Source organism: Daphnia pulex, chromosome 5 (genome assembly GCF_021134715.1).
Source record: "Daphnia pulex isolate KAP4 chromosome 5, ASM2113471v1".
NCBI classification, from domain to species: domain Eukaryota; kingdom Metazoa; phylum Arthropoda; class Branchiopoda; order Diplostraca; family Daphniidae; genus Daphnia; species Daphnia pulex.
The window spans coordinates 10,643,727-10,666,820 of NC_060021.1; the positions used below are offsets into that span (position 1 = coordinate 10,643,727).

The following is a 23,094-nucleotide window of genomic DNA, read 5'->3' on the forward strand; positions in this document are numbered from 1 at the left end:
GTAATAATACTACTGCACTCGTCAATTATTGGTGGGGAAGAGAAGCTGAATGAATTTCGATGGTTCTCTCTCCACATCGAATGAGATGCGATCCATAAAGAAAAGAGGCAGCAGAGGAATAAGGCCATAGACGACTGGCGTCAGTAGCCTCGGCGTGATCGGCTTCCGTGCGGATCAACGGCTGGAAAATGATTCGGTTATTTTGGCAAGCGGAGAATATAATACTGGCTGGGACTCTACCATCATATCAAAAGGGCAATCTTTCTAACAGCAAAGTTGAAATGGCCAAATAGTCATCCGGCTATTACATGCATTTCACGGAGAACAGACTGTTTAAGAAATTGTGAAAAATCACATGCATGTACTACACACACATACAAAGGGAGCAAAGTCGGATTAGACGTGAACTGCATAGAAAAGCCCCAGCGATAGAGTGTGAACGGAGCACGACATCAAGTAATCCTTGCAACAGTTCAGACGACCCGCGGTTCCCCCCTCCAGCACTAAGAAACAAGAGAAACAAAAGTTTGCCGATGCGTGATTCTATAGGCCCGCATCACGCAACGGAAATGGATATCCTATAACAGTTCGCGTTGACAGAGACAAAGTGCTTCTCTGGCTGGGCGATAGAAAAAAAACAGCCAACAACTGAAAGAAGAAAAAGAGTGCTGCCACAAAGTGAGAGCTAAACCGCCAGCATACAATAACAAGTACAAAGCTATCTGCCGTTGTTTGGTGTCGAAACGAAACTAATCGGCAAATATTCTTTTTTTCCCCCCGTTCAAATGGCGTCTGCAAGAAAAATCTGTGGTGGCTGGCAAATATCGACAAAACGTAAAACATATCACGGCTGTCGTATAAATCATTCGTGAACCAAAAGTGATTGCCGGTTGCCGTTTTTTGAATTGTATAGTGGACGGAAAGACGAATTTCCTAGGGACCAACGCACTTTACAAACTTGTTTTTCGATTCCTTTTTGCGAGAAAGTGCTATACAGAGGAAAATCGTCTAAAAAAGTTAGAGCGACTCGGCATTTTTCACAAGTTCACAGACAAAGTTGTGAGGTACAAAACAAACAAGCCTGATCTACAGTCGTTGTTACAAATGAGATATGCAAGAACACTTTCCCAGTAAACAAAAAACCGCAAGAGAAAACAATCCCAATCAAAAATGCCTGGAATAATCGTACTCTGTAACGATTCATAATCAACGCCACCAAAGAGTCAAAAAGGAAGAATAGAGATCGATTTGGTCCTACCTTTAAGCCTGGGAAATACGGCCAGACATCCCACAAGTGCTCCTTCTGCTGAAGAGTTGAATCCACCAGACGGGTTCGGAAAAAGGGTGTCCCTCGTGAATACACCCACACACACATGGGTGTACACGAGGACAAGGGGAAGAAGAGATTCGTAACTCGACAGACATCGGTAGTTTCTCCAATAAAACAGGATGCTGCATATCTAAATCAAAAATCAAAAATAAACTACGAAAAACATTGACAGAAACACCATAAGGAATCATTGAAATTGAGACAGTGGATAAAGCCTAATTGTTAACAAATATGAGAATGTAAGGTTTTCATGAAAAACACTGCATGTAATGCAAGTCATGCATCATTCAAATATATCTATAGCAGGATGCAGGAATAAAAGTAGTCTGTAACGAAAATCATTACCCAAGCGATGATGAGACTGAGATTGTTGCTGCTGATGTCCAGCATAAGCAAAACTTGCATATCTTGAAGTTATGATGGCTGGCTCAGACCTAAAAATTGCACAAATGAAAAGGTTACATATAGTAGGCTACAAACAAACTGCCATGCATCAACAGGGAGCTTACATGATAAATTCTAATAATCAGGCACTATAACATTCACAAATTTGGAACAGGATTAACTATTCTATTTCAGCTCCCTTAATCATTCCATAAATTTGTTTTCCTAGTTTTATTACCCTGCCAAACAGTGTTCGTGTGCATTAAGCGATTCTCTAAAGAGATGCCACCAGAGTTAACGACGACCACATTTTATTGTTTTCCTATTTTTCGTGCGGCCACGTATTATGTTTCCAAAACATAATACGTTTTCTTTGTAGTATCAAACTTCGACTCTTTTTCGAAACTTGTAAGCACAACTCAAGCAGACGACACTAATCTTTTAATTGGCCATGATGAATAAGATATCGATAGAATTAAAAATCGACCCCCCCCCCTCCCCTAAATCCAAACCGATTAAAGCGGTTTTCTCACCCGCGCTCGACATCCGCTGAACGGATCGGAATTATTTTAGGATGAAATGGTTTACTTCTTCAAGTTACGACTGAGCCCCCCCAACCGAAGAGACAAGATAAAGTATAAATTTGCACGAAATCCGCAGATAATTACTTTTAGATCTAGTCCAGAATCCTCTTGGAAATAGAGAACAACTGCAAATAAGCCATCTGCCGTTGTCTGCTTGAGTCGATGCGAAAGCAATCGGCAAATATTCTTTTTTCACGTTCAAACGACGCCTGCAGGAGGAATCTATACTGGCAAATATATCGACAAAACGTATTTTCACGGCTGTCGTATAAATCATTCGTGAACAAAAACTGAAAGTGATTGCCGGTTGCCATTTTTCGTGTTGTAAATACTGGACAGAAAGACGAATTTCCTAGGAAACCGAGGCACTTTACAAACTTGTATTTCGATTCGTTTTTTGTCAAAAAGTACTATACAGCGGGAAATCGTCTAAAAAAGTTATAGAGCGACTCGGCATTTTTCACAATAAGTTGCCATCAATTTCCCTGTTGGGACTTTTCAGTCGTCAGGTATTAGTAGCTCAACTTATAAATGTATATCGTCGTCAAGGAGACGGGAGTCGATATTGATTGCAACTGTGATTGCTTCCAGGCAACTGGCAGCATCTCTGCAAGTTTTATTAAATGCGCTGGGCCGTTTGTCGTGGAGAGAGTGACACAAATAAATGAAAGAACTCGAGCTGGGAAAACAACTTTTTGTTGGCTATACTCAGAATCGATAGCCGAAAATCCGAAATTTATGAATAGCGCTACCGTGCCAACACTTTGTGGTGTGGTTATTGGAGAAATCTTGGAATCCGCATAGTAAACAGCGACTCGCGCTGGTACGACATCACCACTCACAATACCTCTATAGCCATTTTGGGGGCTGCATGCCACTTGACCGCCAATTCAGAAAGGGACTTACATGCATGATATTGCTGGTCTTCTCTCTCTTTTTTCGTGTGTTGTTGACTATTGTTTTACTCGGCCGTGATATGTTTTATCGCTCTACAGAGTCGTTTGAAATCTGTGGAATCGTCTGGCAGGTTTTTGGTTTATCAGCGTATTATTCACGGCGGACAGAGAACACCACATCTTTAAGGGGAATGATTTATGATTTTTACATATTATTATTCAAATGAGGGCATTATTCAACCGGGGCCATTCCGCAACCCTGTCGCTTTACATGGCTAACTTTCTTGCGAAACTTTTTTCTTTTTTGTCTCGAGATATTCGTGAATAATATTTTTTTGATTTACGTCCTTTTACATTTACGCCCATTGACCTGTCAATTGTGCCTTTATTTGTAGTTTGGCCCTCTCCTCTGACCGACCGGCCATGTAAAAACCAACGGACACACTATCGTCGGACACAACCGCCTGTCATCAATCATCCGATATTTGTCTCGGTCCGGTTTTCTGTAAGAAAACGTACACAATGAGAAGGATATTGTTTTCGAATAGGGACGTCCATTATTTACGTTTTTATAGTATACGAGGAGTCATTTTTTTAAAAAAAGGTTGCCACTAAATTTATGAACTGTATACGTTGTTAGTTGAATTATTTGGGTTCGTTTTTTTTTGTTGTTCCTACGTGGCTATATTTACATTCCATTCTCTAATCCATAACTGGAATGTCCGTCAGGTTTTGACGTTTGCGCCCTTAAAGAACTGCGAGTCGTATAATTGTTGCATATGCGCTTTTAGAAAGCCACCAAAATGGAGCGTGTAATCAGACTGGGGGGATCTAGTCTAAATTTATGGCCAAATTTGCATTCTGTCACTTCTCTTAATGTCAAATGTCATTCCCGCTTGTTTTTTTTAACTATCTATAGCCTACCTGTTTTTCTATTTGGTTATGTGCGAAGCGGGTCAAAACAAATGGACACAAGTCCGGTATTTCGTTATCTTGAGATATCGTTATAAAACTCATGTCGTCGTCACGCGAAGGTATCGACAAAATCGTTCGACACAAATTCAAACGGGATTACATTTGAGCTACGTGACGCAGAAAGAACCCGGATCGATTGTTGTAAAATTTAAATCTAGAGTTATTCCAATGGAAATTTCTTCAGTCTGTTGTAAGGCTAAGTAGGACTAGTTGTTTCTTATCTCTAGATCAATAGGCGAATGACGTCATTCGCTCCTGTTTTTATTTTTAAAATTGTAATTTATAGAAGACACACCATATCTTGTATAATCAGTATCAGTTTGCTCGCTGGATATCAAATAACCGGCGCACAAGGCCTGATGCAGCTCCAATTTCTCCGTAGGTTTTGTCAACATAATTTCAAGCTTCTTCCATCTTTTTGAGGCTCTTTTGAATGAACTGGCCGTGAATTTTCGCTCCGGCACCGTTGAGTTCCTCGTAGTGAGGGATCTCGTTTTGGCAGCGTTTGAACCACTTCTGGACGTTAGGATATTTGTCCAAGATCCGGCTGTCGATGGCCTGTCAACAAATGACATAATAAATACTCTCAGTCTCTCCGCAGTTGTATGGTGAGTCAGACATGTCTAAGACAAGCTCAGAAACAACAACTCACATCGTAGGAAGAAATGGAGGCCACGAGCGCCAGATCCGCAATCGTCAAATGCTGGCCAGCTGCGTAAGCTCGATCGCCTATCACAGTGTCAAGGAATCCAATTCCGTCGTGATATTTCTCCAAAGCTGCCGGATCCAGCTGCTTAGCTCCACCCATCACCACAGGAAGCTGCATATATAACCATTGCTCGTGACATCAATGCGAGGATCCCCTTTTCGGGCAGACAAAAACAATAATAATAAGGGCAGGCGACTGTTTTACGTACGTATAAATTCCTCATGTTGACGAAGAGGACGGACGCATCGAAATTGAGAAGCTGATCGATGACTGCTCGTTGCTGGGCATCTTCCGGATAGAGATGCTGCCCCTTCTGGCCACCGTATCGGTTAATCAGATAAGCCGAAATGGCCTGGCTCTCGTTCAAACAAAATCCGTCGTCGACGATGGTAGGGACGTTGTGCTGAGGATTGATCTTCAGGAATTCCGGTTTCAACTGGTCGCGGTTCATCAGGTTGAGCAGCTTCAGATTGAGGTCCACTCCGGCCAAATAAGCCGTCATCATGACAGCCCTACAAGGAGGACTCAGAGAAATGTAGTACAAATCGATCGGCATTCTGGCAGAAAACTGAATTGTCGAAAGGAGATGAATATCTTATTAAATCAACGTTATCATAGGAGAGTCGCTGAGGTTGGCTTTTCCTTTATCACATCAGAGATAGGCTTTACCGTCCGTCACTCTGACTCGGCAGACAGACGTCACCCATGATTTTATTTGTGAAGAGCTGACACCTGTCGATCTCAAACTAAAGTTCGTTGTTGCCGTATTCTGCTACCGATAAGCCATTAGAATTGCCTTACGTATATTACCTTATTTGAAACCCCAAAAACTTAAATTGTATTTCATGGCCCAACAGGCAATGCATAACACGTACAACTCGAGTCATATCTATAATTAGATAGTGAATGAATGATGTCTTGCGTTGAGTAACCACGTCAGCTGCACTTTGATCAACATGAGCCGCTTCTTGACGTCGTAAGGTATGGGCGAGAAAAGTGGCATCTGATCGACAGTGATCTTCTCTTTGCCGTCAAAGAAACTCATCGAAAAGTCGTGCTTGTCCAGGAGAACGTCGATGACGCCCTGACTGTGCACGATGATGTCGACAGTGTTCCACGGCGGCGGATTCAATTCCATGTAGAGCAGCAGGCAATTCTTAAGGGCGAAAGAGGTGGGATCCCGTTTCAGGACTTGGCCCTCTTCCGTGCTGTTATTGGCGGCTACAAGGAGTTTGATCAACTGGAAGACTTGCAGCACGGTTGAACCGGAATGCCTGATGCTGCAGAATGTCAAAAAAACGATAATTCATTTGAATTTGAAAATTGCTAATTCATCCGCAATAGGCATCCATTTTGGCCTTTGAATACTTGAGGAAAGTTTAGATTACCTATCTCGTTCCAGGGCCGGATAAATAGCTCGCCAACCGTCCATTCCGGGTTTAGCAGCCAAGTATTCCAAATTCTCGCCTCTCTCGGCCACCCGACACCAAGTAGGCAATTGACTCCGCACGAGGGCCACACCGGCGGCACGCTCAACAACCAAAGATAGTGTGATAGCTAAACGCAGAGGTGGTTGGTTGTTTTTAGGCCGATGGACCAAATAAAGAGTCGTATTGATTTCGTCAAAGCTGGACATCCAGTGTTCAAGGATCTCGAAGCGCTGAATCCAGCTGGCGGCCGTCTCCAGCAACGCGTGGTAGTACTGACTTATTTTGTTGGAGGAAATGACAGGGAGTTTCTGCTTCGACATGAATTGATCAACGAGAACAGCGTCGCCATTATAACGGATCGTCTGCGGATGTGAAGGATCTTCGTACCAGTCGGCCATGACAATGGCGAAATGAAAAGAATCCTATAGAAAAATGAAGAACACGATCAAATATGATTAGCGATTACTACTACCAAGTTCATTATTACCGGTGCGAATAGTTTGGAGCCTTCGGCGATGGAACCGTAAGATATGACGGATGATGGGCGGAAACGGCAATCCATCTGGCCGGCCTTCTCTGTCAGAGCTTTCACGTAGCCGTGAACGCTGCCAATGGCGTCACACCATCCGCACTTGTTGCGGCGTGCCGGGATTAAAGGAGGCAATTTACATGGATGAGTCATATCACGAATGAATCGCTGGACTCGTACGGTATCACTCAAACTCAACTGCTCCGAATGGTTCCAAAAGTCTAGAAACTCCATCCATTTGGGCGTTGCTGACTTGTACAGTTGATCCTCGTAGAGAAAGGTGACGTAAGGACTCACGTCCAGCAAATAGCGTTCTAATTCGACTAGACCAAACTTTTCCGGCTGACGTAGGCGGATGCGTTCTTTTTTCATCAGATTTTTTACTAGAGCTGGCGCCAATTCTGGAGGCCCGACGGATTGACAGCAGGAACAAAGGGCTCGAACTTTCCTTTCACCAAATTCTTTCAGATATTCCAAGACATTTTTGCCAAAGGAATCCGTGACGTTCTTGTTAGCCATTGGGATCAATTGGCGGAGTGTGGCGTGACATCCAATTCTAGCGGCTTGCGTCAGCGCCGTAGTGCCTTCCGTTGAAACTGCATCGACCGTTTGTTGTTTGAGGTGTGGCAGAATCAACTCAACGCAACGACCCACGTCCAAATCGACCGCCAAGGCGGAAGTCAAATAATGCAATACGCTACGATTGCATTTGTCCAATACGTTGACGTTGGCCTTGTGTTTCACCAGTAAATCGATGACCTTTGGTAGTTCCGCCACCTGGTAGAAGTTCAAACACGCGTGTAATAGAGCAGTCCGACCCAATTTGATGTCGTGACTCTCTAAATCTCCATCGCGACGGATCAACACTTCGACGGCTTCAGTCCAGCGACTAGAACGGTTGTACTGAAGGAAATAATGTAGAGGCGTCCGGTATTTTTCGTCACTCTGATTGGGATCAGCACCTGTAAGGAGGGGAAAAAAAATTAACTGTGACTATAAATACAGACAGGATTTATCAAAAAATAAATTACCGTGTCGTCCAATCATGGAATCGACCAATTCGGGTAGATTGTCTTCATGATAATGAAGAGCAATCAAATGAAGTGCTGTCCTCTTGTGCATAGCCCCGTAATTGATGCAAGTAGCTTTGGCACTCAGCAATTGATCGATGACGTCACCCAAATTAGGGCGTTGGTAAAAGAGGCAGACTTCGTGAAGAGCCGTGATGTTCTTGTCGTCACGAATGTTGGCATCGGCTCCGTGTCGTACCAAAACCGCAACAGCTCCGAGAAGATGCTCATCGTGATGGGTCCGACACAAACAATGCAATGCGGTTCGGTTTTCTATCGTTTTTGCATGGAGACTGGCCCGACGAAGGACGAAAAAAGACAGAATGGAATCCAACTTCTTGTTGGTGTTGTAATTACACAACAGGTGAAGTGGAGAGGCTCGCACTCGATATTCTTTGGCGTTGATGTCGGCCCCAGAGCGCAACAATTCTTCTAATCCTTGTAGTTGCAATTCTGTAGAAATCATGGCATTAAAGCACATGTAGTGGAAAGGCGTGTATCCCCTTAAATCGACGGCTTTTAAGTTTGCTCCATGTTCCAGCATCAGTTTGAGAGCTTCTATAAAGTGATTTGATCCATTAAACCCACAAAGCAAGTGCAACGAACTCAGGCCGATTGGGTCTTGCCAATTAATTTCCTCTGGATCTGTTAGGTCATTCAGATGAGATTTGAGGGCTTCAACTAAGTCGCTGCCATGGTTATAGAAACACTCGTTGTGAATCGGTGTCAATTTACTGGGTTTGTCTGGGGTTTGTAAAGCCGGACTCAAAGCCGCTGCACGTGGGGCGCCTCCAGCTGACAGAAAAGTATGACGTATGTGTTCTTGTTCAGACTCGTTGAGTCGTCTGCTGACCTAATTGAAATAAAGAGAACATACACTTTGAGTTAAACAACAAAAATAACCTACACAACGACAAATGCATAATACCTTAACTCGAGATGTTTTATCCTTAGTAGTTGCCATATTCTTGTCTGTTCTTAGGCGTGTCCAAATGCGTTGTTGTCTAGAATCTCGTTGCACTTCATGCAATTGAAACTCACAAATGACAGATAAGCAGGAGAGAGATGACTGAAGGCAGAATATCTGGATAAGTACAGATAGCTTATCTGCTAGTTACACAATAGTTAAACACATAAACCCAATAGTCAGACGAGGTGGGCTCAGCACTTTCGTGGGCTCAGCACTTTCGAAAATATTCTTCAACACGTGGAGAAAGCTTCAAAGTAAGACGACAGTGCCGAAGTTCTTAAAATAGCACAAGCCCTAGGCATTTTCCACCCCCGCCACCTGGCAGAGGTAATCTGTGATGCAATGTGCTGACGCATAAACCCATGTAAAAGACCAGCCGCCACGACCACTACCAGCAGAATACATTTAGTAAGACCGTTTTTCCTTTGTTTGATTCCAAGGACAAGCCAATTTGGAATTCGCCCATCCCTCTTCCTATATCCAGCCTCAAAACGATGAAAAGCGGCTTTTCAAAACAGAATCAGCCAATCAAGAAAAACTAAAGACACAAACTAGTGAAAAATTTAAATTTTAAGGCCTCTTCAGGTCTATAAAACCTTAAGATAAATGTATTAGAAAAATAGGTTTGAAAAAGATAAGTTTATTTACTTGATTAGATGTACAGAGCGTTTTTTTTAAGTACGCTGGAAAAAAAATATCACTTGAGATGAAACGAACACCTCTTCCTTGTTATATGAGATTATATCACGAACGTGACTCAAAAGTGGAATTAAAAAAGCAAACATAAGAAATCAATATTCCTGAGTTGAAAAGCAACCACCTAATACGGTGTTTCATATCTTCTTTAAGAAAAAATTGGTATTTCACCAGATCCAAAACTGAAGACTTCTGTTTTTTACAGAAAGTAGAGACGATTGGACAATTCTAGTTGTGGTTCCTTGCGAATGCTCTCGCCAACCAAATAGGCCAATTTGTGAGCGTACTGCAAAAAGAAAAAAAGTTTGTAATTGATTACGAAGTAATAGAACAATGACAATTTTTCTTTTTAGATTACCTGACAAGGAGCTGGAACGCGAATAGTACCCGGCCAATTGTAATACATGTGAGTCATTTTGTAGGCCAACTTTTGCAAATTATCCGGCTTCATTCCGCCATCGTGCACGACAATAAAATGAGTGGGCGAAACTGTGCCCTGGGTGACAAATTGCGAAACGAGGAAAAAATCCCACCAATCTCGACGGGTCACTGTGTGGTCGACAACAGTCCCTGGTGGAGGATTGTTTATTGCACCTCTCTATAAGAAAAGAAAAAATAAACCAATTCAGTAAGAACTAGAAAGCAAAACAACAAAACAAAAAAACTCACCGAGTTATGAAACAAGCGAGTATTGATCCTCTTTTGCACCACCACCATAGTAAACTTTGGTTCAAATGGAGGAGACAATGCTTGGAATGCTGACAAAAACTGCGCGGCCTCATGTGCGGCAGCAAATTGCAGCTGTCCATCTCCAACCCCGTCACGAAACAAAACAATTTGTTTTGGGTAATCTTGATTGAGCTAAAATGACAACATTTGCATCAACTACTAAAAAGCAAGAATAAACTAAAAACCAAATTATTGATGTCGTCACGTACCTCATAATACTTTTTCAACGACTCGAGGAAACAAATCTTCAATGTGTCAACCAACTCAACTCCAGGTCCTTGATATTTGGCACGGCTGAACCATCGTGTCAGTCCGGGGTTCACTGAAGCAACGAAACCTACCACAGACTGTCCACGTTTCGTCGGGTCATGGTAAACGTCCACTCCACAGACCATCAAAGTCTTGGTGGGAATGCTAACAGCCCAAAGTTCACCTCCCATTTTGCAGTTTATCTGAAGAGCGATTTTCTGAACAATAGATCGAAGCTTGGACGGATTTGAGATCGTTTTGCTGTTCATCATTTGAGATGGAATGGCATATTGAGCAGTGCATAGAGTTTTGACGGCAGCGTAACGATCATCTCGCGAAGTAGGAAAAATAGCAACCACCAACTGAAGCTGGAAGAAGGTAAAGAAAATTTGAAAATTATGATTTATCCAAGGTAGTGATTATGAATGCTATATTACCGAAGAATTGATTTCATCCCTGATACGATTAACGTACGTATCTGTGCGGTCATTGGGTAAGCCCACCATTTTAGGTGGTTTTATGCGAATACCCATCTTCGATCCAACTTCCATTAAAGTCTTGCTAAAATCATTAGCATTATTCAGATTTCGATCCGTGTACACCAAAATCCATGTTTCAATTTTGACCGCGACTAATATGTCGTTGCCCAGATTACGGGACCAGTCACATTGGGGATTAGTAGTGAAATTAGATTTACTCAGAAAAATCTTTTCTGGTTCGATCACTCGGCCCTCAAGGGATAGCGGCATAGGAGCTAAAGAAAGGCCCCATTCCGAGAGAACACTTTTAGCTCTCTCATTGTCTGCAACAGTAACACAATTAAGGAACGCAAACGAAAACATTAAAACAGTTTTATAACTTACTGTTAACGGATTGGATGTAGTCGGTCAGTGCCTTTACTCTAGCCATTGGCGCGACTTTAGTGTGAGTCGCAAGAGATCTCATAATCGTAAAATTACTTCTTAGACGGTCATCCAGTCCCGTTAGGAAGCACAACTCAGGCACCAGACACACAAGAACAGTTTCGTCTTCTTTCCCTTGCATCTTTTTCTTCAATCTAAATTAAAATTTCAATTTAATTGTTGTTTGACATGTAAGATTTATGAAAACTCACCTATTTAGCAGCATTGGTTGGCCCTTGTCTTGAATATCAATGTTATACTGCTTCTTGTAGTAGTCTACATATGACATTGGTTCGCCCTGACAGTCAAAAATCGATGAAGGATTTTTATCGAAAAGGATCTCATCGATGCGGTACATTTTGTTATTGTAACGCGTAAGCACCGAGAGTCCAATGAGAACATCTTGAGCCGTCTGATGGAAATATCCGCCTTTCTTACTCATTTCCACGCTGCAAAACAAGGCATTTAACATATTGCGAGATTAATAGTAAACCTATTCTTACAGCTCATCGCGAACAGTAGTTGTGCGCAGTACTCGGAATGAAACATCGCAGCACAACATTAGTCCATCTTCAAATTCGTTGATGGCAGTTACATAGCCAGGCCAGACCTCCAGTCTAAAAATGAAAAACATTAATATACTTATCTTCAATTAAGAAGTTACCATAAGCCAAATTTACTTTTCAGCAGGCATAAAAATTGGCGAACTCGGATTAAAATAGTTTCGGTTTATCTGAACCATGCCCAATATGCGAGCAATCTTCCTGATAAGAACATTGTAGAAATGGATGCTGTCCGCAGCACGCCTTTTCTGTCTCAACGTCAATTTAACCTCAACGGGTTCGTTTGTTGCCGGATGCATACTTTGAAATGATGTAACCTATTAAACACAATATATTTTATTATTTTCAGTAAAAAAATTTTAAAAATTGTTAACTACTGAACTATCATATCTTACAGTGTTCTCAAATTGATATGGCAGGTACAAAGTAACACCATCAAATGTTTTGGCTGGGCCTAACGTCTCTCGATGTTGGTTCAACAATTGAAAACGCACTTCTTTCGAGTCGCACAATGGGAAAAATGAGACTTCATATTCATAGATTCCCTTGCCAGGATCTATGTTCACCCGAACATAATTAGCAACGACATCAATCCTGGATTAAAAACATTTAATGACTAAGAAAATTGGACAATGGGATATTTTTATGCAGAAACGTACCTATTACCCATTTCTCCTTTCTTGACAATTGGTGCGTTTTCCTGGTGCGTCAAAATAGGCTTTGGATACACTTCTTCTGATTTGGGCTGCATCTTTGGCCTTTCTTGTGCCACAGATTTTACTGCTTCTTTCACAGTTGTAGAACTCACTTCCAAACTCCTCATTCTGGCAACGATTCCTCTACCAACTGGATTAAGATTCCCCACTATGGTGGTTACTTGGGTTGCTGATTCAACAGAAATCTGTGAAATTACTGATGGAGAGGAAGGGTTTGAAATCGAAGGGGATACTATGGAAGATGATTGAGTGGGGGATTGAACAGACGAAGCAGAGGCACCAACTTCTGGTGAAGCAGAAGAACCCATAACACGTCTAGTAAAAAAAAAAAATTAATAATGCAATGAAAATGAACATAAAAAGGAAAATACCTTCTTGCTAAGAGTTGAACCATTGCCGATCCCCTTCCAACTGGAGCTTTTGCAGCAGAGACATCAGAAAGTGCTGCTGCTGCTGACGGCAGAGTTGGATCTGCTGGAGGTTCAACTGGAACAGAAGGCTGCCCAGGCCTTAAAAATGATAACTATTTGTAGCCACACTTAAACTTTGTGTATTCTTGTAACAGCCTTTACCTTCTATTTGCTTCCAATGCTGCCAATAGCTGAGCTCCACGACCTCCAGCTGCGATTCTTCCTCTTCCTATACTACCTTGTTCAGACATTTTTATCCAAATGCTTCGTTAACTTAATTTTAAAAGGATTCCATAAGTGAAGCAAGTACAAACGACGAATGAATAAAATACGTATGTAGGAATCAAGGTCTGAAATGTGGTAAAAAGTGATCTGATTATGAATGACGACTTCGACTGATTGACAAAGATTGTCGAAATAAATTGCTTCGACTTAAACGTGTGTCTCACACGTGCGACTGCGACGTTCACGCAGACGGGTGTTTATTTGATTTCTGGACAAAAGAAATTTTTTCTCGGAAACTATGAGGTTGCCGTTTTGGTATTATGTGAATTCATCGGCGCAGTTACCAATTTGCTTTTTTAAAGAATGAAATTAATTGCACTATGTTTATTTTCTTTCATTTTTAATTTTAATTATTGTTTATTAAATTTTGCTGAATTTAGAGATGATCAAATAATGAATTTTTACTTTCTGCAGTTTTTACTGCTCTGCAGTTTGCTCATAAGACACTTCAGACGACAGATTTAAAAATGCACTTGCAAAATTTGTATTACTGAACGGCTTAACATCTTAAATACCCGCGAGAAAGCAACTGGATTATCAAAAACGGGAAGTTAATGAAGACGTCTACTATTTTAGGCTGTTTACAACCAGCTCAAACGGCATATAAAACACGTAAAAAATTATGTAGGTACTCACTGACATGACATGCGAGCTCTTAAATGTGACGTCGGATTTTTAAGGGGAAAACTAAACCTTTGCCTTCATTATAACATTCTAACGGAGAATCACGATATTTTTAATGGAAAAATGGCAAAAAAAAAACAAACAAACAAAAAACTATCTCTAGGTGGGATCATAGTGCCAAATATCTCCTTAAAATGGACAAATTTCGGGTGTTGCTAAAAAAATGATCAATCGTTGGTGGTGGATCCAAGACAAATACAACCATTCAATCTGTGAACCATACAGTAAACTGTCTGATTTTTTTCCGGTTGAAGCTTCTTGACGTGGACAAAACATTTACTGTAAAGCTTAACATCAGACGAACCGTTAACCAATTGGTGAAGTGTCATAGGGTCTATTCTTGTCAGGCGCACTTCACACTCTCTCAGCAATTTTTGATGCTTGGGGTCAATTTTTATATCCTTTGGATCAATTTTGGGAGCATCAAGTAGAATCACTTCATTCTCTTTTGGCTTTCCAGTTGTGCTACGTGTCCTTTTCACTGGCGCTGATTTCTTTTTGGTCACAGATTTTCTGGAACGAGATACTGGCACTTTTGCGGTTTTGGAAATATTTCTTACTGAAACTACTTCCGCGTTTGGATTCGACTCAAGACTATTCTCTACGACGGTGGGTTTGAATTTTTCGTCCTTTAATATAGAGAAGACGGTTTTGGGAGTATGCGATGGATCTCCAGATCGGGTGCAATTGGGTTCCAGCATGCAGTCAGGATTTTTGCAATGTTCCACGGGAAGCTTTCCGGCATTCTGCAAACTGGAACAAATGCAACCCAACTCGCAGCAAAGTTTCTTAGTTTGGCAGGGATTACTTTTTGAAGTAGGATTAACAACCATAGGAGCATCTAGGAAAGAATTCGAATGTAATTTTATATACCACAGAGATTCTTAATATATTACGAACCATATTGTTCTTCGTAAGGCTCATCCATGACGTTTTCCTCAGTTGGACACTCTTCTCCGGATGTGATTGGTATTTGGCCGTCTTCTATAGGAATATGATGGTAAAGGGGTGCTGAACCAAAGGCCTTTTTTGCACCACCAAAAGGGATCAGAACTTCAATAGTCAAAGGACAACCTTTGGATATAGTTGCATCCGAGTCACACAAAGATTGTTCTAGATAAGAAACACTACATTACAAAGGAACGATCCTTCAAGATCTTGGCTTATGAAAACATACCGGACTGCAACAGATTTTGCTGTTGCATTAATTCATCGTTTTGAAACTTCAGCTGGGAATAAGTTGACATCAAATCGCACGCCTGTTGACGTAACGTCGATATTGTTGAAGTAGCCTGATTATACGAATAATGAGAATAAAATGATTTTTTCTGTGATGCAATTCTTTACTTTTTGTAGTATGCTGACATCGTCTCGGCTATTGCAATGGATAACTTCCGCTAATAGGCTAGTCAAGCACGGAAGAGAAGAATGCTCCCTATCGTTTGGGGGTTTTGGTACATCTTCTGTCGCTTCCGGTTGTGAATCAGGAGTAGTTGTAGGTGCCTCTACAATTGGTTGAGGAATCATTGCATCAGTCAGAGAATCTTCAGCGAACAGCCCAATGGAAAGGGGATCGGGGGATGTCAACCTATTTTCGATTCCTTTATTTGTGTGTACCGCATCTGCTACTAAAACAGGGCTCTGCTTTTCAGTCGAAGATGGCAGCTTCCCTGTATCAGAGTCTTTGGAAATAGAAGTTTCTGATGAAATAAAGAATACTGAACTGATAGATTTGTGTTGCATGACTCACCAATCTCCTTTTCAGTTCCCAACATACCAAAAAGCATGTCATTTACATCCTCAGTATCCATATTGCACACTAGTTCTTCTTCTTCATATTTATCAGAAAAAGGCACTTTTAGCAGCAGACTATCTAAAATTCAAGAAAATTGCAATGACTTAATTGTGTGAAACTTTTAAAATACACAGTAAAGAACATAGAATTTGAGAAACCAATAAGTTTTAGAATGTCTATTGTAAAATTTACCAGAGCATTGTGTAAAGGGACTTCCCATGTCAATATCCTGATTACTGTTTTCAAGTTCCAAAACAAGGTTTTCAATTGAATTTGATGGAGATGTTGGTGAAGGAACCCCTGAAGCATCATTTTGTTGGAGAACCATAGGAAGGGAACTCTTCCATTCATCAGGTGACATCATATCACAAAATATGGTACTTGAATGATGAGTTTCAAGTTCAAGCTTGTGTTCACTGGATAGAGACATTTCTGAATGTTGAATAACTCCAGTGCTAGTCAGGTTGTGTGACTGTGAAATCCAGAGAATGTCTTCAGAGATAAGACTCTTCTGGGCAGCCCTGCAAGAACACCAAACGTTTATTGAACAATCATAGCTAATTACAGGAAAATATTGACTAATTCTCAAGGGTCACAGCTGCATCATTCAAATAAGATAAAAATGTTAATGCAGAGAATGATTTCTGGAAATAGTTTGCAACTGACAACGGGGATTACTATGGAAATCGTAAGCAAAGAACTCTTAAATAGTAGTAAGACTAACCTGACGGAACTCGTTGAACCGTTGTACTGCATGAAATCTCATGAAATAAAAATGTAGTCGCAAAGTAATAATCTTTGAATAGGCAAAAACTATCTGAAAACCTGAAGGGATTTAATTTAGACTTCAGATAAACTTTCAACACGTGTGTTTTTCGTTTTTATTTGAGCCTCTGGGACATCTCGAAGATTACGCCACAATAAACAACCGCCCTCTTGAGTGGGAACTCTGAGAAATTCGAAATTCACGCTAGATTTTAATTTTTTCATATTCAAATATAATTTTTAAAAATTATTATTTTCAATACGAAAATAAAAGGCAATCTTCAATGATGAAACAGTTTTAAAATTTGTTGAACTTTAAAATTTGATTGATATATAATGTTGATCTGGCAAACAACACCCCTCCATGTCCAGACGAGTTTGAAATTGCAAAATTGGCTCTGCTGTCTGCTCTTTTTTCTGAATTCTACGTTGTGTTACATCGAAAAGACGAAAAGATATCAAATTTCTGCCTATAACTAATTGTTGGTGAATAAACTGAATACTTATCTTGATGTAGTATGGGACTTGAAATGAACCACTGATTGTGGGACAAGCTTTTTATGAAAAATGAATCGAAATAATCACGAAGCTACACCAGATCGACCAGGTCGTGATGTAACTAACGTTTTTCGCACTCCTGTGAACCCCAAACCTTGTTCGTGGAGTCCAATTCTTCATGCAATTACTCCAGATTTAAATGCACCAGACTCTGAATGTGAAGGCACTCCTTCACTGATTCGAAGTTTAGGTATCGATCCAGAGCTTAATGTTTCTTGGTCAGCCAACATGGAAACTCCTACTCAAACACAAGTGTCTCTTCCTGGATTCACAAGAATTGATGAACAGAAGAGTTTTGACACCAAAGCAAAGGTATTGTTTTCAGCAAGTTGTTTTATATTTTTGTTATAAGTAGCTGTCTTTGTTTGTTTTCAGCCCTTACAGCCCCGCCATTTATTTCAAAATGAAAATAATCCAAACTTAGGCATGATGAAAGAAATGCTTCCTTCTGGAAAGGCATCTAATCAAAAAAAGTGTGAGAAAACATTTCAACATAATTCAAACACAGAAGATTTGTTCAGGCTTTTGAAAAGACCTGCTTTAAAATTTATTTATCCCCAACCAGTTTACGTAAATATTCATAGTAAAACCCAACCAATGTTTTCAACTAAACAGTTGAACAAACAGACATCTGGGATAAAAACAGAGAATCAATCAGTCACATACCTAGATTCACCACAAAGCAATTTACAAGAGATGAAAAAAAGTCTTGATTTTTCAAGTGAACCTGTGGTTAACGTTCTCCTTGATCGTTCAAGTCATACTCTACCGGCTGTCGCGTTTCAACAAAAAGAAGTTCATGTTATTGACTCTCTCCCTACCAAATTCGCAACTGACGACGAATGTCTGAAGCAAATTAGTTTGAACCTTGATGAGACCAAGGATTTACCCTTTTCAAGAAACCAAGGTGAGGCTGACTACTCAACATCTTCCAATGATGACCAAAAACGCTGTGAAATTATAGCCTCACGAAATGCATTTGAAAGTGTTGGTTTCAGTACTGCCGCTGGTAAGAAAGTAGCCATTTCTGAAAAAGCCATGATTCAAGCAAGAGCTAGACTTGAAGAAATTGACAAAGAAGAAATTGGTTCAAAAACCAATCCGTCTATTCCAAAAGAGTCCAACATTTTAATTACGAAACAGCTCCCCGAAAAAAATTGGAATTCAGAAAATACGCCCATCCAGAATTTGGACCATCTGAAAACTGCAGGCTTCAGCACCGCTAAAGGCAAGCCCGTTCATGTTTCTGACGAAGCTATGTCTAAGGGTCGAGCCATGTTGGCCGAAGTCAATGAAGCTCCATCATCAGACGTTCTCAAATATCAAGAAACAGTTGGATTTAGTACTGCCGGTGGTAAAAAATTCTCCATATCAGAAAAAGCTATGATCATAGCAAGAGCTAAATTCGAAGAAATTGATGAAGAGGACTTGACCATTACGAAACATCAAGTAACCCGAAGTAACACAAAAATCAATAATTCAAGAGAGAAAAGGATGGCAGAAAATGATTGGAACTGTGACAATATGCTGCCTCAGAACTCTGATATACCAAAGGCAGTAGGTTTTAGCTCAGCCAAAGGAAAGCCCATTCATATTTCGGATGAAGCAATGACTAAAGGACAAACAATGTTTGCCGAAGTAAGTGGAGACCCGTTATCAAATCCATCATCAATTACCTCCGCATACCCCGAAACGGTTGGTTTCAGTACTGCTGGTGGTAAAAAAGTTGCCATCTCGGAAACGGCTATCGCCCAAGCCAAATCACTTTTCTCTGAATTTGAAGACGCTAATGTAGATCCTACTGAATTTCCTGCAACAGCTAGTTGTAGCAGGGCCAACGTCAAAAAAAGCGTTGTTTCAAAGGAAGCAATTGCTCGAGGTCAAGCTCTGCTAGAAGATGTTTGCGAAAAAAACACAGAAGATGAACACGGTGGAATTACAAAGACAAGTGAGAAATATGCCGCCGTCCCGAAACAAAATTTATCTAGGTCAGGAGATTCCAGGATTCGTGCCAAAACTTCCTCCTTTAAAGCGCCTAGGAGAGTAACGCCTGTGCCTGAACCAGCTTCTCATGGATTGGAAACTACCGATTGCAACCCCGTTCAGGTTCCCCTCACTGTTGGATTCAATTTGGCTAGCGGGAAAGAAGTGAAAGTATCAGAGTTGGCTTTATCCCGGGCTCGGAAAAATTTCGAAGAACCCCTTGTAATCGAAGAAATCCCGAAAATTGTTGAAACTGGACAGGCAGTAAACAACAACCACAACAGCAGCCCCTCACCTTTTCCAGTGAAAGACGAAAATGCTGATAAGAAGAGGAAAATGGAAGAGGAAGACGACAAGGATTACTGGGTATCTTCACCGACAATTGGTAAAACGAAAAAAGCGAAGAAGCGAAAAAATTTTAACGACAGTCCTCGATCACAACTTACCCAAATGGCCACCCCAGGAACACCGTCGGCGTTTGAATCTTCCACAGTGTCAGCAAAAATAAGAGCTTTGAGGAGAAAAGTACGCGAAGAACAAAATGCAGTAATCCAGCGCAAACGATCCAAAGGCAAAAAAACTTCACCTAAAGCCGGATATCTCTATCAACTAAAAAAAGACGGGACTTGTAGAAAAACATGGAAAGAGCTGATTGACAATTCCTCATTACCCGAAATCTTAGCTCCATATAAATTATTAGAGGACCATGGAATGCTTACTGCAGTGTGCCAAGTTCAAGCTTCGAACGCTTCATCGTTCCATTTTTGTGCGTGGGATCATTTCCCCATTGAAGATTGCCTGCAAAATTCAAAAGGCGTTCAACTTGGTAAGCTAAGATAAAAGACAAATTTGATTAGGAATTCAAATGATCTTAATTTATAATAATTTTTGGTGTTCACACACTTCATTGCAGGTGAATTCCTGGTCATATTCAGTGACGAAAATACAATTGGCTGCGAAGAAATTGGAGCTAGTCTACTTGCTTCTGAAAACGTCGATCCAACTTTAATCAGTTATGATTGGATACGCAACCATTACCGCTGGATCGTTTGGAAGCTAGCATCAATGGAGCTGAGAATGCCATCCCTCTTTGCGCGTACGTGCCTGACAATGAGAAACGTACTTGAACAACTTAAATATCGCTATGACAAGGAGATTGACCGCTGCGAAAGATCTGCACTGAGGCGCATTATCGAACAGGTGGGAAAATTATGCGTATTTTGCTTGTTGAAATTGTGTAAATGAATTTGGTTTTTTGTAGGACGACACTGCAGCTAAGACTATGATTTTATGTGTTGCTGAAATTCGATCTCCCGGTCCGACCATTTTAGAACTGACGGACGGATGGTACAGCATAGAAGCCCACTGCGACACGGCCATGCAGCAACTGATCGAAAAGAACAAAATATTCGCTGGTCTTAAACTAGTAATCTCTTGTGCTGAGCTGGTGTCACCGGGTCCGTCTGCCCCGTTAGAAAAGGGTTCTGATACCTATCTAAAGGTACAGTATACGTCAGCACATTTGTTTCGTGAGTAAAACTCTTTCATCCTTTACTATCTTCTATATAGATATCGGCAAACTCCACTCGGCGCGCACGTTGGGATTCCAAATTGGGATTTCATTCCAAACCGTTGCCGTTTCCTATCTCATTAGCCTCAATTCTGCCAGAAGGAGGTGTCGTATCTCATATTCGGGTGAACGTCATCAGAGTGTACCCCATGATGTACATGGAGAAGGCAGCAGATGGTAATCTCCAAAAAAGTAATATATCCTTGTTTGTGTTATTAATTGAAATGCTCTGCATTCTAGGGAAAACGATTTTCCGTGGCGAGCGTCAGTATAGAAGGATAACTGAGAGTGCAGCCATGCGATTTGAGCGAATGATGGAAAAGGTCGTGGAGGACATTGAGCGAGAGGAAGACGAGCAAGAGAGAAAGAGAATACGAGCCGATGGAAATCGTCATCGCAATAAAGAAATCAACTTAACAGATGAAGAAAAACGATCCCGGATTCTTGCCGAAGCCCAAAAGCGTATGCAGATGAGCATGAAATCGGTACGGCTTCTTAGATTACCTTACCCACGAGGAATTTTTTTCTGATTCTGTTTTGATGTATTCACAGATTGAAGGAGTACCAATGCTCAAGTTACGCTTAGTTGATTGTCGTGCTACTCATTTGAACTCCGCAATTATTTCAATTTGGCGACCCAACGAAGAATTGCAGTATAACTTAAAAGAGGGACGAGCATATCATTTGTACAACGTCAATGCTGCTGGACTACGATTTGGAGAATTGCAACTAAATGCGATGAAGAACACTATGTGGAAGGAAATGAAACAATCTAACCTCACTCCTGTAAATATTTATACATTTTTAGCCTCGACGTACGTATTTATCATGTTTTACTTTTCACTATACTTCAGGGTCTCGACCGAAGTGTGATAACTTTTTCCACGGCAAACCAACCTGGATTCAAGCCCATGTTCAATGAATTGGATATTGTTGGCTTAGTGGTTTTCGTTGGCCTTCAACAAAGGCCGTTTCATACAGCAATATTATCCGATGGTAACTTTTTTGTGTGAAATATTATTTTGATTTCATAAATCATTGTTATTTTTTTAAAGGCAACACTTATTTTGGTGTCAAATGCTGGGCGAGTCTAGAGGATTACGCTTTGGCTGATATTATTGTTGTTGGAGCGTTCTTGGCCTTCTCAAATTTGCAGTGGAGAGCCATGGCGTGTAGGACCGCATCCAAAATGCAATTCGCTTTCATTCATGAAGGCACATTGGTCAGCTCTAGGTTTGTCCACGATTAGATAAGATGTTATGTTCCAGCTTAATCATTTTGGGTTTCTGTTTTCCAACAGACCAGCGCTGAAACATTTAGATGCTGCGCTTAATGATCTCAAGCAATCAGTTAAGGACCCAGCCGCCTGCGTGGCTGAAGCTGAAGGGCAGGTGGGCACACTTTTGGGAAGCGCCACTCCTCAGTCGGCCACTCCAAAATATGGGACTGAAGTTTCTAGGAGAGGTGGAATGTTTACTCCTACTGGTGTCGAATACTTTGGCGATGGGAAAAAGAATGAGACACCTACGTCATCAAATGTTGTGATAAACCGCGCGCGACTTTTGGAAAAATACCCGAATCCTCCGGCCTTGTCCCCTTGGAACGGATGTGCTTCGCCACTTGTTCGCCAAAAATTCAAACCTCCTGCCAGAAAACCACCTGCTGTGTAACTTTTGTAAGTTTGTTGTGTTAGGGAAATTGTAAGTCCTTAATTATGGATGTGTGTGAAGTTGAGTCAACAAAGAAGCCACGAATTGTTTGATTTTGGGCTAGTTTTTGTACCCATTCTGGTCTGTTAATTTATCTTTCACTTGTTTCAGTTATAATATGTGCAATCAGTTTCTCACCTAGACTATATTCTATCAACACAGATGTATGTTTTCTAATTTGGCGTTTTGCATTTTCTCTTTTAACCTTGACGTGTTAAATGATTTAACCTTTTGAAGGTTTATCTAGGCGAGTTTCACAAATATGCGTGCGGCTGTACAAAGATTAAGAAAACCCAGGTTCATCTGGTAAAGGCGATAAAAGTATACAAGTTTGTACTTCAATAAAAGGATTTGCGATAATTCAAGTTATAACAAGACGTTATGTACGTGCACGGTGTATTTCCCCAGTCTAGACGAATGCCGTTATCACGAACAGGATGCTTTTATGGTATAAATTCCAAGCTACGACTGAGAAAAATAAGTTTCAGTCAAAAAATCCGTTTCTCCGATTACGTATCACATTAATCGAGCAGTCCATCCATCCCATCAGAAACCGGTAAGTACTACTTCCAACATTCCAAGAGGGAAATATCTCATTAAATT

General features: G+C 40.9%; 5 protein-coding genes and 1 long non-coding RNA gene across 7 annotated transcripts; 2 read left to right on the forward strand and 4 right to left on the reverse strand.

The window, feature by feature from the left end:
- Positions 1 to 4,414: 4,414 nt before the first annotated feature.
- On the reverse strand, positions 4,415 to 5,468 carry LOC124194607 (glutathione S-transferase 1-1-like). The gene is made up of 3 exons (XM_046588866.1): positions 5,087 to 5,468; positions 4,822 to 4,989; positions 4,415 to 4,727 (listed from the first exon to the last, which is right to left on the reverse strand). Exons 1-3 carry the CDS (start codon positions 5,432 to 5,434, stop codon positions 4,569 to 4,571), a joined length of 675 nt encoding a protein of 224 aa, XP_046444822.1. The 5' UTR covers positions 5,435 to 5,468; the 3' UTR covers positions 4,415 to 4,568.
- Positions 5,469 to 5,692: 224 nt separating this feature from the next.
- On the reverse strand, positions 5,693 to 9,280 carry LOC124194604. Its single transcript, XM_046588863.1, has 5 exons — positions 8,836 to 9,280; positions 7,869 to 8,760; positions 6,796 to 7,799; positions 6,267 to 6,730; positions 5,693 to 6,158 (listed from the first exon to the last, which is right to left on the reverse strand). Exons 1-5 carry the CDS (start codon positions 8,869 to 8,871, stop codon positions 5,774 to 5,776), a joined length of 2,781 nt encoding a protein of 926 aa, XP_046444819.1. The 5' UTR covers positions 8,872 to 9,280; the 3' UTR covers positions 5,693 to 5,773.
- On the forward strand, positions 9,103 to 9,593 carry LOC124194608. Its single transcript, XR_006874992.1, has 2 exons — positions 9,103 to 9,241; positions 9,318 to 9,593. It is a non-coding gene; the product is annotated as an uncharacterized LOC124194608 (long non-coding RNA).
- LOC124194603 (piwi-like protein Ago3) lies at positions 9,498 to 13,662 on the reverse strand. The gene is made up of 13 exons (XM_046588862.1): positions 13,305 to 13,662; positions 13,104 to 13,241; positions 12,676 to 13,047; positions 12,412 to 12,610; positions 12,134 to 12,333; positions 11,957 to 12,070; positions 11,666 to 11,902; positions 11,415 to 11,608; positions 10,989 to 11,353; positions 10,512 to 10,919; positions 10,243 to 10,434; positions 9,932 to 10,171; positions 9,498 to 9,859 (listed from the first exon to the last, which is right to left on the reverse strand). Exons 1-13 carry the CDS (start codon positions 13,391 to 13,393, stop codon positions 9,773 to 9,775), a joined length of 2,835 nt encoding a protein of 944 aa, XP_046444818.1. The 5' UTR covers positions 13,394 to 13,662; the 3' UTR covers positions 9,498 to 9,772.
- Positions 13,663 to 13,887: 225 nt separating this feature from the next.
- On the reverse strand, positions 13,888 to 16,985 carry LOC124194606. Of its 2 annotated transcripts, none has more exons than XM_046588864.1 (7): positions 16,631 to 16,985; positions 16,099 to 16,427; positions 15,862 to 15,984; positions 15,459 to 15,793; positions 15,289 to 15,403; positions 15,012 to 15,224; positions 13,888 to 14,952 (listed from the first exon to the last, which is right to left on the reverse strand). In XM_046588864.1, exons 1-7 carry the CDS (start codon positions 16,660 to 16,662, stop codon positions 14,279 to 14,281), a joined length of 1,821 nt encoding a protein of 606 aa, XP_046444820.1. In that variant the 5' UTR covers positions 16,663 to 16,985; the 3' UTR covers positions 13,888 to 14,278. The 2 variants fall into 2 exon arrangements, with proteins under 2 accessions (XP_046444820.1, XP_046444821.1); XM_046588865.1 differs by having other exon boundaries at positions 15,477 to 15,793; positions 16,631 to 16,894.
- Positions 16,986 to 17,027: 42 nt separating this feature from the next.
- On the forward strand, positions 17,028 to 22,851 carry LOC124194609 (breast cancer type 2 susceptibility protein homolog). The gene is made up of 10 exons (XM_046588868.1): positions 17,028 to 17,541; positions 17,605 to 20,038; positions 20,126 to 20,412; positions 20,474 to 20,713; positions 20,782 to 20,959; positions 21,023 to 21,267; positions 21,335 to 21,568; positions 21,637 to 21,778; positions 21,838 to 22,015; positions 22,083 to 22,851. The coding sequence occupies exons 1-10, from the start codon at positions 17,239 to 17,241 to the stop codon at positions 22,450 to 22,452; spliced, it is 4,611 nt and encodes a 1,536-aa protein (XP_046444824.1). The 5' UTR covers positions 17,028 to 17,238; the 3' UTR covers positions 22,453 to 22,851.
- Positions 22,852 to 23,094: the final 243 nt, after the last annotated feature.

Coding starts and splice junctions, on each gene's coding strand:
- LOC124194607 (XM_046588866.1), bottom strand. CDS start 5,434: ATGCCGATCGATTTGTACTACATTTCTCTGAGTCCTCCTTGTAGGGCT. Junction 4,990..5,086: donor TCAACATGAGGAATTTATAC/GTACGTAAAACA, acceptor TTATATATGCAG/CTTCCTGTGGTGATGGGTGG. Junction 4,728..4,821: donor CCTCCATTTCTTCCTACGAT/GTGAGTTGTTGT, acceptor ATTTGTTGACAG/GCCATCGACAGCCGGATCTT.
- LOC124194604 (XM_046588863.1), bottom strand. CDS start 8,871: ATGGCAACTACTAAGGATAAAACATCTCGAGTTAAG. Junction 8,761..8,835: donor ATAAAACATCTCGAGTTAAG/GTATTATGCATT, acceptor TATTTCAATTAG/GTCAGCAGACGACTCAACGA. Junction 6,731..6,795: donor GCTCCAAACTATTCGCACCG/GTAATAATGAAC, acceptor ATTTTTCTATAG/GATTCTTTTCATTTCGCCAT.
- LOC124194603 (XM_046588862.1), bottom strand. CDS start 13,393: ATGTCTGAACAAGGTAGTATAGGAAGAGGAAGAATCGCAGCTGGAGGT. Junction 13,048..13,103: donor GTTCAACTCTTAGCAAGAAG/GTATTTTCCTTT, acceptor TTTTTTTACTAG/ACGTGTTATGGGTTCTTCTG. Junction 10,920..10,988: donor GGGATGAAATCAATTCTTCG/GTAATATAGCAT, acceptor ACCTTCTTCCAG/CTTCAGTTGGTGGTTGCTAT.
- LOC124194606 (XM_046588864.1), bottom strand. CDS start 16,662: ATGCAGTACAACGGTTCAACGAGTTCCGTCAG. Junction 16,428..16,630: donor GGTTCAACGAGTTCCGTCAG/GTTAGTCTTACT, acceptor GTGTTCTTGCAG/GGCTGCCCAGAAGAGTCTTA. Junction 15,794..15,861: donor GGGAACTGAAAAGGAGATTG/GTGAGTCATGCA, acceptor CTATTTCCAAAG/ACTCTGATACAGGGAAGCTG.
- LOC124194609 (XM_046588868.1), top strand. CDS start 17,239: ATGAATCGAAATAATCACGAAGCTACACCAGATCGACCAGGTCGTGAT. Junction 20,039..20,125: donor TTCAAAAGGCGTTCAACTTG/GTAAGCTAAGAT, acceptor ACTTCATTGCAG/GTGAATTCCTGGTCATATTC. Junction 21,268..21,334: donor TGCAGATGAGCATGAAATCG/GTACGGCTTCTT, acceptor ATGTATTCACAG/ATTGAAGGAGTACCAATGCT.